The sequence below is a fragment of the Antechinus flavipes genome, chromosome 4 (genome assembly GCF_016432865.1).
Source record: "Antechinus flavipes isolate AdamAnt ecotype Samford, QLD, Australia chromosome 4, AdamAnt_v2, whole genome shotgun sequence".
Taxonomy (NCBI): domain Eukaryota; kingdom Metazoa; phylum Chordata; class Mammalia; order Dasyuromorphia; family Dasyuridae; genus Antechinus; species Antechinus flavipes.
In genome coordinates this window covers 237,718,976-237,739,685 of record NC_067401.1, presented here as the reverse complement: position 1 = coordinate 237,739,685, position 20,710 = coordinate 237,718,976, and the positions used below count along the sequence as shown (strand labels likewise).

The window sequence follows — 20,710 nt, the reverse complement described above, 5'->3', positions numbered from 1 at the left end:
ATGCTGCTATAGGTCCTGGAGGTACATCAGTTAACCAACTAGCATTTTATAAGCAACTACTGTTGAATGTAAAAACAAAAATAAGACAGTTGCTGTCCTCAAGGAGCTTACTTTCCAAAGAGGAATCCACATATGCACATTCAACCCTATACACATTCAAAGTGAAGACTGATAAAATTTAGTGGGGAGGAACTAGGAGTTCAAGGATGATGTCACCTAGGAGCTGACCTCTTGGGAACTTAGCTTTAAGCCAAACAATGATCACGGTAGGCTTTTAGTGATGTTCATGCCTACATATTTCTGTTTAAAAGGAACTGAACCTTGTTTTGTCTTTCTCTAGTTTGAACTCCAGTGGTTGCTGATTCATTGTGACCCTCTGAGACCCAGAAGAGAAACTTGCCATGAACTTCCAGTCCGGGTAAAGCTAGGGCACTTTCCTCTTCCACCCCTTCCTTTACATTTCTAATTGCTGCCCTCTCTTAAGGAGTTATATATCTTTATTCGCCTGATGCACTCAAGGTCCTAAAGAAAGCTTAAACCAGTCTTTCAGGAGGCACTTTGCCATATCCCCTGGCTGATAATTTGGTGTTCTCTTCTGAATGCTCAGCAATCTGTCCAATTGCACAGGATATTCCCTAGGTGTGCCATTTTTTCCTCCTTAAAGCTTATTCCTGGTAGTTTTCACTTGTCATTCTCAGTAAAGCTGAAGGTGAAACTGAATGCCCAGGACAGCCGTGGTGAGGCTATAGAAGCCAAGGACCATTTTGTAGTTGCTCCAGACGGAGGCTGCTTCTGCAGAAAGGGTTAAAGGGGACTGTTGTCATTCTATCCTGCCTCGCCCCAGCCTCCAGGTTTCCTCCAATCCTGGTGACCCTCCTCCAGGACCATTCATAAACAGAAGAAATAGAAGCCTCCAGCTGCTGGTTTACCTTTGCTGTTGGTGTCCCAGGGCTTTTGCTTTGCAGACCTGTGGGTGGGGGGTGGAGAGCTAGGGTGCTGATGGAGATCATTTTATGTGTCCTGTGAGTCTAAAAATCCACCAGGGGCAACAGGCAGTGCAGTGTAGCGCGTGGATTAGCCAGAGAGGTGGTGAACATGGCTATTGCTTCCCAGGACCGAGGGCCATTCCGTCTTTGGGTCTTTCTGCACTTTCTTTGCTTGTGCGTGGCTCAAGTAAGTTCTTGTGTGACTTGTGTAATCAGTTTCTTACTTTCTCATATCTTTTTTCTGCAGCCAAGTCTGAGCAATGGGGAGGTAAGTTTGGTCACTGGGCTTGTGGGTATTTTTTTTTTTTCTTTCAAAACTAAAAAAATAAAGGGAAATTATTCTGGAAAACCTGATGTGCCCTGCTAAAGGCAAACTGGAGAAGAGTATCAGAAGATGTTCATTATAGCCAGTGCAAGGCTAGGGACCCTCTTATCTCCTTCCATCAAACTTAGCTGTTGCTGCAGTTATCAGCCCTGTAGTATTTGCAGTTTGTGCTAGAGCAGGAGGAGTCAGTCAGACAGCCTTTAAAGGAAAACCCTAGTTGCTCAGGAAAGAAATTGGTGATATTGGATGGCTGCATGCTTTTTTTTTTTTAAAATTTAAATTATATTAAGGCTCATCATAGTTATGAGACAGTGTAAATGGAGAAAATTTGGTTCTAAAAAAGGAACTGAGGTTAGAGCCTCTTCCCTCTAGTCCAAGGTAAGAAGAGAGGGAGTTTTGAAAGATCCATAATTGACACTAGGCACCAAGTCTTAAAGGCACCTTCCCGCAGACTCTAATTCTAGCCTGTCTGCTCTCTCCTTTGCTAGTGGATATAGGGGTTGGGGTGGGTGAGGGTAGTGGAGGTTTGAGGTTTCACTTACAAAGCTTCCATTGTAACCTGCCTGGCAGATGGAGCTCTGAAATCATGAAAACAGAGTTTGCCTTGACCAAGTGTAGTCTTAGGAGCTTTTTGTTAAATCATAGCAAAAAATCCCCCTTCCCCTTACTCTTAATATTTCTACTTTATAGCTACATATGCATATAGTTTCTCCAGTACTTTATAATCTAATCTTATTTTTTGCTAAGATAAAAGGTACCACTCCATTGTGAAGAGGAATGTAATTTTCAAGCCAAAACTTTTGCAAGGCAGAATTTCTCCAAGTTCCCCGGAGACTGTATTTTCTAGCTTATTTCCCCAACTTTCTTTCCATTAAAACAGTTTCCTCCCCATGCTACAGGATATATCAAAAAAAAGAAATTAAAATAAATTCAGTTTGCAAGACAAAGGTTATATGTTGATCTGAACTTTTATCCTTATTTTGGAGATATTTTAGAATCTAGTTAGAGAATTTTAACTAAAACAGAAAATCATTTTTTAAAATTCAAGTCATATATCAAATGAGCCCTTTCTTATTTTATTTGAAGATGATTTAAAATCATTGCACTTTCTCATTCAATACACAACTCTTAGGTGGTAATTCTAGACTCATTTATCCTGGGTCCAGATCGTTTGCTAAAACTTAGAACACCCAACTAGGCAGAGGCCCCGCCCAGAATGTTGTTTTTAAAACGTGATGAATAACCAATCGGGTAACCTAGAAGGAGCTGGCCTGCTCAGCTGTCTTGGAGCCCAGGATTTGCCTTAAGACTCAGAGGTTCCTCTGGGCTTCAAGTTGGGCTGACTTGGTTGGGAGGCAGGTGGGAAGGTGGAGATGCAGATATGAACCAAAGTACTCAATTCTCTAAATTGTTCTTTGTGTATCCTCCATTAGAGAGGTCCCCCGGGTCCCCAAGGGCCTCCTGGTCCTCCCGGTCCCCCAGGAGTTCCGGGCATCGATGGTATTGACGTAAGTGTTTTCTCTGGGGTACTCCATTTTGTGGCTGGAGATAATCGATCCTCCCTTACTTGATCCTTCCCTTCCCTGATCACCTCCCCCCAAATCCTATAACTGGAAGGCTATCCACTGGAAGCTGCAGAGGATGGTCCATGGGTTGTTACCCCTAAACTTACCAAACCAAACCAAAATTAACTAATACTTCCCCCAACATGTACACTGTTATCACCCCAGCCCTATTCATGATCTATCAGTAACAAACTGACTACAAGACGAACATCCTCTCATATCTATCTACATGTTTTATAAATTTTGCCCCCAAGAGCATTCTGTGGGAGAAAATGTCACATTTCCCCATTTCCTGTATTACATCCACAAATCTTCTTACTCCATGTCTCTGTATAGTGCATTTCCTTGAATTTATGTGCACTTTGGATAAATTCAGTAGCTCAGGTCACTCACTTAAAGCCTCTCTCTTTTTTTCTCCTGCTTTAGGGAGATCGAGGTCCAAAGGGTTCCCCAGGTCCCCCGGTAAGTGAATGGCCTCAAACACGGCTTCTTCCCTTCCTTCTAAAAATGCCTTGAAGCATTTGAAAAGTGCCTCAACTTAAGAATCTCTTTCTCTTTGTTATTTTCTTCCCTCACCTTCTCAGGGACCCAGTGGAGACCCAGGAAAACCAGGAGCTCCGGGTTTACCCGGTACACCAGGTGCAGATGTGAGTACATAATTAATGACCTGGGGCAGAACTTGTAGAAGGGTGGGCTGGAGTTGGGTTGGAGGTTGATTGAGAGCTAATTGCTGGAGAGGCCTTGAATACCAACTTGTGCTTGGCTTTGGCTGGCTATACTGCAGGAGGCTTTTTGACAGCTCTGCGCTTAGAGTGTGAGGAAAACTGGATCATCCCTGGAAAGTGGACTTAGCTTGTGCTGGTATTTCCGCTCCTCAGAAACAGAGCCGGGATTGTGAAGAATCTCAGACAGTTTGGCCTTTATCCCCTTTCTGCAAAAAAGAGGAATACAGAAGTGCCTTGTCTTATCTAACTGAAATAACTTTGCTTTCTCTATAACTCCACTCAGTGCCCAATCAATTGTCCAATGATTCTTGGACTGACTGGTATGAGGCAGGGAAGTAGACATTGTTTGGGCTGTGAGGCTTTTTGTTGTTGTTGCTGTTGCTACCTGAGAGAGGAAATGTTTAAATTTGCATCTTGAACATTCTTGGGATTTGTCCCTCTTCATTTAGTGTTGTTAAAGAAAAAATCTGGTAGTCTTATTTTTTTCTTTTCTTTAATTTTCTTTTCTTTTCTTTTTTCCTTCCTCCCCTCCTCTTTCTCCCTGCCTCTCTCCTTCCTTCCCTTCTTCCCTTCCTTTCTCCCATCACTCCTTCTTTTCTTTTTTCTTTTCTTTTTTTCTCTCTCTTTCTTTCTCTCTCTTCCTCTCTCCCTCCCTCCCTCCCTTTCTTCCTTTTACCTTCTCTCTTACTTCCTTTCTTCCTTCTTTTGTTCATGCCGTCATTCATTCATTCATTCTTTCTTTCCTTCCTTTTTCTTTTTTCTTTTTCCTTTCTTCCTTTTTTCTTTCCTCCTTCTTTTCCTCCTTTCTTCCTTCCTTTCCTTCTTTCTTTCTTATTTTTTTTAAAGTTCCTATTACTGTAGCATAAAACAAGTGCTGGGGAGATTAAAAAACCTTTAGATAAAATGATGTGCCTAAGAATTGAGCAAGACATCTTATATTTACATTTTACACAAACCCTTTATGGTTTAAAAAACATTTTTCTTATAGGCATCCAGTGAGATCAATGATATAAGTAGTATTATGCTCCTTTTCTAATTTTTATGGTGGAGAAAACTGAGGCTAAGAGGAATAAGAGAATACCCAAACTATACCAAGAAAATTTGACACTAGGTTTATTAAATTAAATTCAAATTCAGAATAAATCTTTTGACTTCAAGTCTAGTGCTCTTATCATTACACCATTCTGAAGGAGGATAAGACAGTATTAAACTCTAATAAGTCTCTTTAATTTCCTTGCTTTCCAATGGGAACCAGGGCTTTCGGTTATGGGTAGATGAAGATAATAGAGGGAGAAAGACAAGCCAAGTTATCATTTCAGACTCTAGGTGGGAGAAGCCTTAGAGATTGGTGACAATCATAAATCTTCCAGAAGAAGAATGGTGGTATCATAATTTTTATATTTAAGAGGCAATGTGTCATAATAGATAGAGAACTAATTTCATATTTAGGAACACCTGGCTTCAAATCTTTCTTCTGACACATTTAGATGACTCTAAGCAAATCATTTAACCTCAGAGTCCTAGGCAACTCTCTCAGATTCTAAATTCAAGAGAAGGTGCTAATCTACTGTGTCAAAGGTACTTTTCTTAAGGAGACATTCTTATAACTGTGAAATTTAAGTAATTTGTCCAATGGGCTAGTTTGCTTTCCTTCTCTCTTTCTACCTTGGGAAGATCCAGTACCATGCAATAAAAAGGAAACCCCAAATGATAGCCAAGAAGACATTTCTTTTCATATCATTCTCCAAAATATAATCATTGATGAAACTTGACATGACCTATGTAAAACGAAGTTCCATATAAAACTAGGTACTAATTCTATCTCTACCTTCAAAGGCTGATTCTCAGGTTCTAGGGGACCCAATCTAAAGTAAACTTCTGAAGTTTCCTTTACTTTTAGTTAACATTAATAATAAGTAGCATTTATGTAGCACTTTAAAGATTCTTTACAAATATTTCAAAATATTTTAAAGCTTTGTCAGGTAGGTGCTGTTACTATCCTCATTTTTCAGATGAAGTAACTGAGGCAAACCAAGAAACAAAGTTACCCTGAATAACTTAGTTAAGTAAGTGTCTCAATATTTGAACTAATTTCTTCCTGGCTCCCAGTATAAAACACTAACTAACCTATCTAAATTTTAGGTGTTTGAGGATACTTGAGCCCTAGAAATATATAGTGCTTAAGATAGTACATGAACATATAATTACTAAGTAGACACTTATTGATTGAATGGTTTATTTTTTCTCGCCAGATTACTGCTAGGGAAGCTAACTATCTTCTTGTTTCCCCTACCTACTAATATTCATTTTAGGAAGTACTGCTGTTAACATTTCTCCACTTGTCTTTAAAAACTAGAGAGAGCTCGAATTTTAAAGGTAATTTTCAATATTTAAGAACCTCTGAAGAGAGAAACAATGTTTTGATTTCGATTTTTTTTTTTTTAGATAAGACCTTATATATGTATTTTTAACTGGGGAAATTGGGGTTTAGTGACTTTTTAGAGTCATATAGCCAGGAAGTATTAAGTGTCTGAGATCAGATTTGAACTCAAATCCTCCTTACTTCAGGGCTGGTGCTCTATCCATTACACCAACGAGCTTCCCCTAAGACCCTATATTTTAAGAAAAGCTGCAGCTACTTTTCCCTGAGAGTTAAAACATTTAATTAAACAAGGTCTTCCCTATCAGTCAGTTACAATGATAATCTCTGTAAGCCATTTAATGCTTTGCTAGCCTGGCTCCCATTACATGTTAAAATGTTTTATTGGGCTTTTTATGAATGCAAAGTGGTAGCATTGTGAGAACTCTAGGAATGGGAAAAGGAATGTTATATTAGTCTTTGGGTAATATAAACTCAGACTATATAATTAATTTGATTTCAGTTCCTGCTTTGACACATAATGATATCCTATATACTGAACTGTGGTCTCATAATAAAATGAAAGGATAGTCAGTATGAGACTACTAAAATTAGTAACCCTATTGCATAGTGTAACAAATAATTTCTTTGTAGAATGTATTCATTTCTGATGCAAAGATAATTTCTATTTCTTTTTAAAATAATAGCCTTTTATTTTTCAAAATACATGCAAAGATAGTTTTCAACATTCACCCTTGCAAAACCTTGTATTCCAAAATTTTCTCCCTCCTTTTCCACCTCCCTCATTCCCTAGAAAGCAAGTAATCCAATATAGGTTAAACATGTACAATTCTTCTAAACATATTTCCACATTTATCATGCGGCACAAGAAAAATCAGATCAAAAGGGAGAAAAAATGAGAAAGAAAAAACTAATAAGCAAACAACAATATTAAAAAGGTAAAAGTACTATATTGTGATCCACATTCAGTCCGTATAGTCCTCTTTCTGGATCTATAACAAGTCCATTGGAATTGGCCTGAATCACCTCATTATTGAAAAGAGCCAAATCCGTCACAGTTGATCATCATATAATATTATTTTTGCTGTATACAATGTTCTCCTGGTTTTACTCACTTCACTTAGCATCAGTTCATGTAAATCTCTCCAGGCCTTTCTGAAATCAGCCTGCTATTTGTTTCTTATAGAACACTAATTCCTTAGAGTTATAGATACATATAATGTCGTTAGTAATTTACTTGCCTGGAGCTATGAAAACTTGATGTAGAATTAACTGGATTTTAAAAACAAAACTGAACTTGAATGAATGTAATTTTTTTTTTTTGGTAGCCAGCAATAATTATAATACCAACTCACATTTATATAGCACTTTACAATTTACAAAATTCTTTCTTCACAACAATCTTATAAATTGACTAGTGATAATATTATTTTTCCAATTTTACAAATGAAGAAGTTGAGGTTTGGAGACTGTAAATTACTTAACCAAGGTCAAGTATAATTTTATGACTCTGAAACAACAATCTTCCTACAATCTCTTATTGAAAAAGAGAGAGAAAGAATGTATTAGTATTATTACAATATTACATTTATGTGATTCTTGGTCATTCTTCTTTAGTTAAAGAGTAAATTAGATACTTAAAAGGTATTACATTTTTCATAGAACCATTCAGTTTAGTGCATCCAAATAGTCTCCTGGTGGCTTGAAAAAGTTAATACAATGACTTCAAAAGGTCACTGTATCCTAATAAGCCTAATTTGGTATTGGAAACCTCTTTATTTTTCAATTTTGTGATTCATACTTTTGAATATTTGTAGTTTGCAAAGGTGGTGAAGGCAGGTGTAGGTGACATAGGGTCAGATACCATCTCATTCTCTGCAGCACCAATACCAATTTAGAATGTGGAAAACCTCCTCTTCTTTCATTTCAGCCTAATCTCTTAGGTCCTACCTTTCTACTTGAGTCCAGTGCCTCTCTGATGGTAAAACAACCACTGACTCTGTAATCAACAAAGAGGTTTAAATTTTGGCCCTGATAGTAACTACCAGTTATGAGTGTGGGCAAATCACTTAACAATCTCTGGGATCTGAAGATTAGATTAGACATCCCTTCTATAAAGAGCCATACATTCTCTTCTAGGGGTGGAGGCAGAATGTGTTAGAAATGTGGACAAGATAGTCTCTACATTTCTTCCAATTCAAGACTATGAACTGTCTTATTCCCAATTGATTTTCAACCCTTACTATAAACTTTCCAAATAACCTGCACATAAATTATGACCTTGAGTAGTTACTATCTACCAGTCATCTATTTGTACATATGTACAAGGATTCAGAGTAAGTCTTTCCTGTCAAAGAGTCTGTAGCTTACATGTGCACATTCCCACTTGGGTCTTCTAGAATAGGATGAGAGGATAGAAAGAGAAACAATAAAATTCAGATCTGTTTCTTAGTCATCCCCACTCTTGAGTCTGCATCTAATCTGAGTTTATATGTTAGGGAAAGGGAACAGTAAAAACCTAAGAAGGGTATAGTACCTAGGGATTTTCTTATTTATTAGTGGTCGGTCCTCTTTAGAAAGCTTTAAGAGATTCAAACTACATGAAGAACTTTTAAGATGGCGGGAAAAACCTGGCTGAATAGTAAAAATGGGATTTTGTAGTTTTGCAGTTGTATAGCATTTTTCTTCCAAATACTTCTAATTGGGTTACCTTACTTACTTACTTACTTGCTTACCTTAACTTCATGAAAACTATGTGAAGTTAATTGGTTGGACTTTATTATCCTTGTTTTATAGTTGAGAAAACTGAGAGACTCAGCACAAATAAGAAAATTCTTCAGGATCACCCAGCTAATTAGTAGTGGCAAAGACAGGTTTTTCACTTTTTATTCCACCCCTTATGGAACCTGAAGACTGTTTAATTGAACATGGAGATCATTGACAATATTATGAAGGAAGTTAATAGGCATTTGAAAGCAAAATAATTTAAAATTGATCATGCTATTTATGCTTTGTGGAATTTTGGGGGACTAAGAATTAATCATAGATAATATTTTGTATAACAGTGCAGTCTTCCTCTGGAGTTGGTATATCTTCTGGATTATCCATCAAGCAGCATGGCAGTGTGCAAATTGCTGAGAACCTTGTATTTATCCTATCTTCTGCCTATGACCTTCATTTTTATAACAGTTTTGAATATAAGCAATTCTTTCTTTGCTCTAGCAATATGTCCTCATGATATCCCTTATTTATTTTTATTTTTATTTATTTTAATTTTAATAGCTTTTTATTTACAAGTTATATGCATGGGTAATTTTACAGCATTGACAATTGCCAAGCTTTTGTTCCAATTTTTCCCCTCCTTTCCCCCACTCCCTCCCCTAGATGGCAGGATGACCAATACATGTTAAATATATTAAAGTATAAATTAAATACAACATATGTATACATGTCCAAACCATTATTTTGCTGTACAAAAAGAATTGGACTCTGAAATATTGTACAATTAGCCTGTGAAGGAAACATGATATCCCTTTAAAAGAACATTGATGGAAGTTTGTTGTAAATTTGTTTTGAGAAAAAGAAAAATCTTTTTCATATTTTTTTAAAAAATGATTTCACTTATTATGTCTTTTTCTTTAAGACCAAAAGAAATGAAATCAATACCCCAAAAGTTTGATGGTAACATTTTACCTAGAAGGGAAATTATTATCAATTATATTTTTGCATGAAGCATAACTATATATACATATGTGCATTAATGTGCATAAATCCTTGCTATTATATCCAGATATAATCTGTAATAGCTAATATTTACAAATACTTTAAGGTTTGAAAAGCATTATGCAAATATTAACTTATACAGTAACTCTGGGAGGGAGGTGCTATAATAAATGACACATAATATTTAGTATATTATTATGTATTATTATAGCTTAATGTATAGGATTATATAAATTATTACATAGAAATAATTGTGTATATCTCCCAAAAAGGATATGTCTACACTTGTGTGTCTATGTACATATATACATACATGTACATCTGTGTATATATATGTAATATGACTTTTTGGGCACATAATTATTTTGGTTTCCTTTATAACATCCCTCTCAAGCAGGTATAATTGGAATTAAGGTTAGATTCAAAGTGCTTAGATTCTAGACTTTTAGAAGTACAAGAGACTTGTTTACAAAGCCCTTGCTGGTTGTACATGTAAGCTACAGACTCTGTGACAGGAAAGACTTACTCTGAGTCCTTGTACATATGTACAAATAGTATGACTGGTAGATAGTAACTACTCAAGATTATAATTTATTGTGCAGGTTATTTGGAAAATTTTATGGTAAGGGTTGAAAATCAGCTGTGAACAAGACAGTCAAAGAAACAGTGTTGAACTGGAATAAATGTAGAGACCATCTGGTCCAAATTCACAACACCCATTTTTAGATATCATAACTGAAGCTCAGAGATGTAAACTAACTAAACTAACATGGGTAATAAGTAACAATTCCGGCATTTGAACCCAGGTCCTCTGATTCCCACACTCCCATGAGATTTGATGGGGTCAAATGATATAATGCCTTAGTACCTCTCTTTCTATAGCATAAACTTCTCAACCTCTTCTGAACTAGATTATAATCATCAATCTCTAAAGTCCTCCATTGCTAAATTTTTTGACCTCTTGAAGAATTTAAATGGAAGTGAATTTAAGTGGATGCAGAACTATCAGGATCCCCTCCGCCCTCCATTGTTCAGTGGTTGGTGCACAACTTTAATTTTTGGATTACTTTAGTAATATTCTATGACAACCAGGCATATGACATCTCTGGAAGAAAATTCATGTTAAAAGCTAGACTTTATTTTAGAGAGAAGCTTGAGGTCATTAAAAGAATAGCTTTATTTTCTAGAGTCCCTCCAGCCCAATTTTTTTTCTATGATGTTCAATTCAATGTCTTTCCTTAGTGTCTCTTGAAGATTTAAATGCTAATGGATAAGCTCTACTGGCTACACTTTTGACAGTATGTCACAGTTTGGACACTGGATATTTTCTTTTATGGCTATTTTAACTGAATTTTTTCAAATGATTATGGATCTCATTCAGGACACTATTGGGACAGTTCAGCTGAGAGATAAATATGCACTAAAAAACAAAAGAGGAATTTGCTTAACCAGATAACTACTTTTCATTAGGAACTTGACTTTAATGATTTCTAATAGCAAATCACATACATATTATGGTCAACTAGAGAATACATCAAAGAGAAAGAAGTACAATTAAGTTTCATGAGAGGAGAAGACTCATTCAGAGAGAATATTGAGAACAAGAGCAGTCATTCTCACTGGGATGCTTCTAATTAGGCAGAAAACACAAGAGGGAAAGGATCTCTTAACCTTTTAGTCGTCAGAAAAATTATGGGAGTTTTGAGAATGATGGAGAAGAAAATTTTTCTTAGTTTTTCTTCAAAATAAGAAAAAAAAAGCAACACATAATTACCCTTTCCAAAAGAAACAGCAATGAAAATATGAAAGGACAGGAGTGAAAATACAAAGTAGGAAGAAATCAAACCAGTGATGAAAAAGCATTTATCAAGACTTTTTGTTGTATCCAAGATAAAATATAAAATCCCATTTCACTTTTAAAGTCTTTTATAACCTGATCCATTCCTGTCTTTCTACTCTTGTTACAAGTCTTCACTTTCATGTACTCTTAGAGCCAGTGTCATTGACTTCTTTGCTGTTCCTCAAAATAACACTCCATCTCTTGACCCTAGGACATTTTCACTGCCTTTTTCCCATTCTTGGAACTCTCTTCCTACTTATGTCTACCTACTGGCCTCCTTGATTTTCTACAAGTTTTCTCTAAAGCCCATCTTCTACAGGAAGCCTTTTCCCTTCCTCTTTAATCTTAATGTATTTCCTCTGAGATTATCTCCAGTTTATTCAGGATATATCTTGTTTGTACATAATTGTTTATATGTTGTTTCCATCATTAGAATTTCTTGAGAGCAAGACTGTTTTTGCATTTCTTTTTATTCTTAGTACTTTGCTGTGTGGAGCATAGTAAGTGCTTAATAAATGCTTAATATAACTTGACTTACAATATGTGTGTGTGTCTGTGTGTATGTGTGTGTGTGTGTGTGTGTGTGAGAGAGAGAGATTTCTATTTTACATATATATGTAAATTATATTTCAAGACTTAAAAATATGGAGATATTAGTATCATCTTTTACTTTCCCATGGGATCATAGTGTGTATCTATATCTATATCTATATATATCTAAATATCCCATAGGGATATATAGAAATAATCTTTGTTCTAGCATAAATCTTTCAGTTTCAGTCATTCCTTCAGGAATTTGTTTATTCTTTATGTCTGCATCTTAAGATATCTGAACAAAAGATGATTCCAGGGTATAAAGATATTTTCTTACAAGGATCAACCTGGAATGGGGAGAAACTTATGGGGATCCGTATTAGATTGTATTCTGCCACGTTTTGGTCTTGAATTGCAAACTGACTACATAGTTTTTCTGGGCCTATTTTTAAAAATTCCTTTTTGATCCTGAGTAAAGTTAGTTCCAGAAATGTCAATTCCTGTAATATATTTTCATGCTATTTAAGAAGTATAATAGTTAGATGTCTGGTTAACCACATGGGAACTTAGCCTTTTGTGAGAATGATGTAGTTGTCAGAAAAGTTCTGCCCCTTATCTTTGTGAGGCTGCTTTTCCAATCCTTTTAAAGAAAGGATATCAACTTGGGATCCAGTCAGTAGTCTGATGTAGCACATACAACCATTGTTGCGGTTTCAATATTTCTTTTATAAGCATTCCAGCAAGCCTCCACTAACAGATGAAAGAGCTGAATCTTTGGGAATTCACCCCATTGGTCTTATAATATTTATGCACAGAATTATGCTTGTAGATAAGTTATAATGAATGATATGCTTTTAGCAGTCATATTTGGACCCAGGATTTAAAAATGTATCTTATTTTGTACATACATTCTCAACAAAGATGTGATTTATTTGGTTAAAATTAAGAGAGAAGTTTTGATTTTATAATAGGAACTCAGCAAGTGGCCATTTGTCTTGTTGCCAAATTATAATCTTGTAATTAGATTATGAAGCTTATAAAATCAAAGAAAACTTGTCAAAAATTCTTGTTGTTCTGCTTGTCTGAGTTTTCTCCCCTTTAGTAAATTTCCAGTAATTAACTTTATGAACTCAAATCTTTCCCTTTTCATTTTCTTTATCTACATGATTATTACAGAAAATTAATTGTTACAAAGAAGTATAAAGGAACAAGCAATGAAATAAATTCCAAGATATTCCAAGATGAATGGTCAGCTTAATATAAAACATACCCTTCTCCATGCCTTTAGGTGGAGAACATGACAGATTTAATGTAGTTTTTTTTTTTTTTTTTTTGTCCTTAATGATCTTCTATTTAGGTATTGGTTTTAAACTTTTTAAAGATTTTCTTACATTGCCACCACTATTCCCAAGATAATATTGCTTAATGATTTCTATTAAGAACTAGTTAATAAGTGGTCTTCAGAATATATTATATCTACTTTTTTTACTAAATCAAAAAAAATTACAATTGTTGACTTTAATTTAGTTGCCAACCCACAACTAGAAATGAATAAGAATAAAGAAAAGTTTGAAAATGGAAAACAGTAAAATAAATTAAAATGTCTTGCCAAATATAGAAACTTACACACATGTTTGACAATATTTTTCTAAATTCAGCTATACTTTAATAATCCAGCACTAACCAAAATAAAATAAATAATAATTTTCATTTGTATAAATACATAATGATTTACAAAGTGCTTTATGTATCTAAATACATGTATAGAATGCTGAACCTGGTATCAAAAAGACCTTAGTTGAAATCTGACTTCAATCACTTATCAACTGTGTAATCTTAGGCAAGTCATTTAAAAAAACACACGAACACACAAACAAACAGAAAAAAAAAAAAACACCTTTGTCTGCCTCAGTTTTCTCATCTGTAAAATGGAGATTATAATAGCACTTATCTCCCAGGGTTGGGGAGCATAAAATTAGATAAAATTTGTAAAGCATTTAACAAACTTTAAAGCTTTATAGAAGAGCTATTTTGCTATTATCTTATTTAATTTTCATAATAGCCCTCTGATCAAGTTGCTTCAGTTTTATTGTCACCTCCATTTTACAGATCAGGATATTGAGATTCAGAGAGATTAAGTAATTTGACTGTGATCACATGACTATTAATGGGCCCAGTTCTCTTTTGATTTTGGATCTAATGTGTTTTCCATTAAATAGCAATTTTCCTCAATACAGGGAATTTGGAGTAACAATGAGGTATCAAAAAATTATGGTATATACATAGAATTTCATAATAATAGATTTACCTTTTGAATTCAAGTAGGGTTTATTTGGCATGTAAATATTGATTAATGTATTTTCACAAGATTTAGAAGGAATCTTTCACAGGATTCCTAAGGTATAAGGAAATACCTTAGAGGTCATCTCATACAACTCCTCTTTTTACAGATGATAAAATTGAGCTCCGGTGAGAACTAAGACTAACTGTCTTAGTTCACAGAGTTAGTGACAGAATTAGAACCTGACTTGACATTCAATCACCTTCTACCATTATACTCTTATGTTTCTTTAGTCAATGAAAAGAATGTAGACTCAGGGATGAAAATGATGTATTACAACCAAAAGGGTAAATAAATTTACTCAATCATTACCTTTGAGACTATTATATATCCCTTGATCCATGAATGTCCTATCTAGAATGCAATTATATTTTATCTAGCATGAATGAAAGAAGGCAAGTGCACCAGGTTTCTAGACAATTTATAGGATCTCTTCTGAGGAGCTTAAAATATTTTATAAACGTTTGATTATACTCAAAACATTATTGTGAGTAGGGAGATGGTGAGTGTTCAAATATCATTTCTATTTTACATATAGAAAAAAATAAAGTACACTTAATAGTTGAATGGTGGAACCAAAATAAAAATGCATATTCTGCAAATGACCATATTTAATTTTGAAGGCTTTTATGTCATAATGAATTATCCCTAATAATATTTACAATATGGAGATAGAAGAAATCAGTGAAATATAACAGATATGTTGAGCATTGTGATAAATGATTTCATTCACTAGAACAGACAGATTTTTTTTTAATATAAAAAACAAAAGATTGAATTGGTCACAATGTCCTTGTCAAATCAAAAGTTATTACTAGATTGATTTAATTTCATAGTTCATAAACAGGAAAGAGTCATTAGAGTTTACTATTCTTTGAATAAAAATATAGTTGTATTTCTGTGAAGCTATTTGCATAATTAGTTTGGAAACATCATAATAATATTTAATAAGTTTAAGTTAAATTAGTTGCATAGCAATTTACCATAGAATTATATGAGATAACATTGACATTACACATATCATTTTGAAAGGGCTTGACAGGACCTGATGGATCACCTGGTGCAGTTGGTCCAAGAGGACAAAAAGTAAGTTGAAAACCTTTTTGTGAATGTTTAAAACTCATTTTAGGGAAAATTTATTTAAGCATGTCAGTTTAGTTTTCAATAATAGAAATAATCCTATTGATGAAGAAATGGAAATTTATGTACTTTAAAAAGTACATAAATAATTTTTCATTTATAAAAATGTCATGATATCTTATATAGGCAAACCCCACTCCTTAACCCTTAACACACCTATTTCTCTCTCTCTCTCTCTCTCTCTCTCTCTCTCTCTCTCTCTCTCTCATACACACACACACACACACACAAACACACACATGCAAATATCCACATATTTTTCTGAATATTTAAATAAAAAGAAATTATTTTATGTTTTTAGGGAGAGCCTGGAGTCCCAGGATCACGTGGATTTCCAGTAAGTAAAAATTTTTAGATACTGTATGAATGAAATAAAAGTGTGAAAATGTTTAATTCTGCCTCAATGATATTCCTGGTGAAACATTTTACATAGAAATATAGTTAAAAGTTTTGACTGATAAAATGAATATTCTATAGCAATTAACTGCATGGGATTAAGTGGAACACCACTCTGAAATTTATTATAATGGAATTTTACTTTTTTCTGTAAGTGGAATAATTCTGGACAAATTTAAATGTGCAGTATAAAGTACATAGATGAATAATACAGTATTCAGGGGTTGATTGGTTACTATTCAGTCTGCTTAAGTGTTCCTTTTCTAGGAAACCCAATCTTTTGTTATAGAAGAAAATCATTCTTGCATAACGTCCTGAGAGAAAAACCATACCCTAAGATAAACCAAGAGCAGAGGTCCAATAGTCATGAATAAATTGTGGTATCCTCCCTGCATCTTAGTTTTAACTCTAATGAAAAACCGTTTTCCTGGGAGTTCTTATCCTGTTCTCATACTTGTCATTTCTCCATTGTACCTACCATTAGGCTGAGATTTACTAATGGGGTTAGACATTCAACATAGATCACTGTAACTGTGCCTCTCAGAAGGAACGAGCTGGAGAACTACTTTTCATCCATTGGCTCTTTATAAATCTATATCCTTCTTCCTTTTATTCGAGCTTGTTCTGCTATATCATAGTATCTGTTCACTTTCCTATTAGACTTTCATATGCTATCAGTTATTTTCTGAAATGAATAACTTGCACTACTTTTTCTTCAACCATATCTCTTGAATTGTTAAATTTGTAAAATCCAAATCTTTTTGCTCGTTTGAAAAATACTGACTAGTAATCTATAGCCAAACAATATGTTTTTGTTTTCTGTTTAGAAAAACACCACTTCCATATTTTATTGTATAAATCTGATTGTTCTGTATAAGAATTATGTTGCAAATAAGTGTAACTCTTCGATAAGTACTCTTTACAAAATGAATAATATTTTAAAAAACTCCTAAGTTACCTCTGGCTGTGTCTCAACTGTTATTGATTCATTGTCTAACCCAGTGCATAATGGTAACCAAATAAAGATTCACTCAATAAAGGACTGAATGAAAAAGTGAATAACTAGCCAATTCAGTTAAAACTATCAAACTAATTGTTTGCTTTACTCATTTTTTTCTCAGCTTTTCTTTTTACCCTATCTTTTTTTTACCTTGTCTTCTCCTCCCACCTTCCATCCCCTACTTCACGTTCCCCTCCAACAGTCCCTTCATTCCCTTCTCTAATGCTGAAATTCAATCCACATTCCCATCAAAAGACTCCCCCCATCCTCTCCTCTCACCCTTCCAAATCCCAATCTTTATACCCTTCTAAAAGTCCCTCCCCATTAAAAAAAACACCCAAAACTGATTGCTTGTGTAGACAACCTTCACCAAGAGAATTCCTAGGGATTTTACTGAATGTTTCAGTTATGAAGATTAAAAAAAAATCCATATAACAAAAATCACCTCTATTTCACCTACATTTTTATTATTTTCAAAAGACTTTTATACACATTATTTCATTTATTTAGATCTTTAAAATAATCTTAGAAGGCAGGCAGAGGATGGTTTTTTTGTTCCCCTGCCTTACTTTGTAGATAAGGAAACTGAGGCTCAGTGAAGTAGTATCTTGCTTAACTTTACATATCTAAGAAGAGGTACAGTGAAGAAGGGAGTTCAGGTCCGCTGACTCCTAATATGGCTATTATAATGGACTGTGCAATGGATTTTGCAAAGGTAGCAGGAAAGATGACTGATTCTGAGGCATCTACCTGGAAGAATAAGAATCAGGAACAGAAGAATAAAAAACCAGGACTACTCTCAGGAGAAAAAGATTAGATGGGGGCAATGAAAAGAGGATGGTATTCTAAGTAGAAGACAAAAGCATGTGCAAAAGTATATAAATAATACAGAACAGATAGCATGACTTCATTCAAGATCAAATTTATTATGGCAAAGTTTGGGGGGAGAGACACTTTTAATTCTCATAAGTACTCGAGCTAAAAAAATCCTATGACATAAATTTCTAATTGTTTAAAAGGTTTGATCTCTCTTCTTTGCCATAGACTTGACTATTTTGTGCTTCATGAATGCACAAAAACCTTTTTTTTTTTTTTATTAAACCCATCTCTTTGGAACCAATATATCACATTTGTAAGTTTGTAAAAGTGGAAATTGAGCATAGTGGATAAAAAGCTGACTTCAAAGCCAAAAAGGCCTAGGTTCAAATTTCACCTCTGACACATATTGACTGTGTGATCCTAGCAAGTCACTCAATTTCTTAGTATTCTAATCTACTTTATGAGACTACAAATTGAAGATGCTGACTTGCAGTAATAGAAGGAATTTTATCACTTGGGAGTTTCCTATCAAGTGTTATCAAATTCAAGTAGAAAGAGACACTTCGGAAAACTAAAAATTAACACTCTCTATGTTATATTTTTCACTTATTTTGTTAAACATTTCTCAATTATATTTTAATTTGATTCTGCCAGCACTAGGGAGTTTGGCAGGCTACTTACTGTCTTATAGTTTGACACTTCTGTGACTATCTCAGTGAAAGTAGATCCAGTTTCTATCCATACTGTAGTCATAATTATTTGAAGGTAAATTGCATTTGAAAACATGAAAAAATAGCATTTTAAATCATCAAATGTGACACTCCATGAATATAGCAGCCAGCATTCTATAAGCAAAATTGTATGACTTCATTTACTTTCATTAAAAGAAACAGAAAGAAAATATTTTAAAAGGAACATCTTGCTGATTCTTCTTCTCAAGTCCTCCTCCATTGCCCCATTGTAGTGTACAGCTGACCTTGGGTTTTTGAAGGCTTTGACAACTGAACTCAAGCCCTGGCAGATTCTCTTGTACCAAAAAGACTTTTGGTATTGTCCTGGCAACAGATGACAGACTATTTGTATCATCCAAAGTCCATTCTGCTGCACTTAGCAACTACAGTTCTTGCCACTAAGTGCTTCATTAATACTTGTTGAGTGACTGTAGGATGATAACTCTCTTTATCTCCACAATGCATAAACATCATCTCCAAAAGGAGAAATCGTGGTGATCTGGATAATTAGAAGTAATAACCATACTATTGAAATCACAGGTCTTTGAAATATTGGGGAGAAAAAATTACTGGCTAGTTTATCTCTCCAATAACTAAAACTTTTAGAAATGAAGACTTGTTTGTCTTTTTTTTTTTTTTGGACAAATAATTTATTTCATATGAAACATTTTTTAAAAAGAGCAATATAATATCTATCTTTGGTGGTATGGTTTATAATTTATTTTCTTTAAATTTTAAAAATTTATTTTGTATTCATTAAATAAAAAGACAGAATAAAAAGATTATTTCCATTAATACTGAATAACATAAAAAGAGGAGTCTGAATAAGACCACAAATTTCATTTTACACTGTTTGCTTTAAAAAAAACAAAAAACACTGTGCAATAAATACTAACATCATTTTCAAACGTCTCTTGCTTTTCTGCTATGAAGTTTTAATTATTTTCCTCCCTCCTCCCCACCTTGGTGTAGAGACTACCATTTGACACAAACATGCATATATTATATATATATATATATACACACATATATATGTAAAACCATTTAATACATACTTCTATTTATGAATTCTTGGGGTGTGAATAGGAGAGCATTTTCCTTCATAGGTCTTTTGTAGTTGATTTGAGTATTTATAATATTTAAAATGACTTTGTCATTCAAAGTTGTTCTTAGAAAGATATTGCTGTTACTTTGTATCACATTCTCTTGGTTCTCCTCATTTCACTTTTCATTATTTCATGCAAGTCTTTTTATGTTTTTTCTAAAATTAACCAGTTTATCATTTTTCTAGTACAGTAGTATTCCACATAATTTATTTTCAAGAAATATCTCTACTGTGTCTATTTACATGTACATGGGTAAATGATATTTTATATATATAAAATAAAAATTTTATTTTTTCAGGGTCGTGGTATTCCTGGACCACCGGTAAGTATCATTTTATAAAACAATTAGCTTATTTTAAAAGATGAAGTTAGAAAAAAAGAATGGTCCATCTTTTGTTCTATTAGGTTTGTTCCATAAATAATATTCTGCCATGTGGTACTTTTGTTGCTCACCTGTCTTTTGGTGACTATAAATATTTCCCCATTGTTTTGTGGCAATCCTCTTATGCTATGTGTTTCAGGGTAGAAAATTATTTTTGGATTAGTTTATGAAATATCTGGTCCACACAATGTAATTGGTCATTTATGAAATGTGTTACTATCTCGTTGAGAGACCAGTGGTCACATACCTCTAAATCAGATTTTAAACATGATTTGATCAAGTATTTTTTTTTCAAAAAAAATCCCTAATTTCCTTTTAATTTGTTAACTTTAGGGACCTCCTGGTGCATCTGGACTTCCTGGAGAACTTGGACGTGTGGGACCATCTGTGAGTAAAATGGATTATTTCTCAATAAATATTTGTTGATTTGTTGGAAGATATCAAAAAGAAAGAAATTGTTGTAAATATGCAAACTTGTTTGTGTCGAACTATTGCCTTTAAGTAATAATATTGATGGGTTCTTAGAACAGTAATATCACTTTGCTTTTGTCTTCTGCTTTTTTTTTTTTCATAGTATGTCTAGCATACCCTTATTTTCATCGTTTCAGCAAATCTTTAAAGCAATAAAGCAGTTCAGGGACAAGGAGTTTATAAGGTCAAAGCTTTTTTCATAATAATAACTAAGATATTTTAATTTCTAATGTAATGCAAATCAAT

General features: G+C 34.0%; 1 protein-coding gene across 1 annotated transcript in view; it reads left to right on the top strand.

Annotated features, from left to right (window-relative positions):
• The window catches only part of COL9A1 (collagen type IX alpha 1 chain), a 126,357-nt gene that overhangs the window by 31,704 nt on the left and 73,943 nt on the right, over window positions 1-20,710 (top strand). Inside the window, exons 6-14 of the mRNA XM_051996710.1 lie at window positions 341-418; window positions 1,234-1,254; window positions 2,745-2,819; window positions 3,303-3,338; window positions 3,461-3,523; window positions 15,452-15,505; window positions 15,861-15,896; window positions 19,910-19,933; window positions 20,327-20,380. Of these exons, the coding sequence (XP_051852670.1) occupies window positions 341-418; window positions 1,234-1,254; window positions 2,745-2,819; window positions 3,303-3,338; window positions 3,461-3,523; window positions 15,452-15,505; window positions 15,861-15,896; window positions 19,910-19,933; window positions 20,327-20,380 (441 nt within the window). The remainder of the gene's footprint in view (window positions 1-340; window positions 419-1,233; window positions 1,255-2,744; window positions 2,820-3,302; window positions 3,339-3,460; window positions 3,524-15,451; window positions 15,506-15,860; window positions 15,897-19,909; window positions 19,934-20,326; window positions 20,381-20,710) is intronic.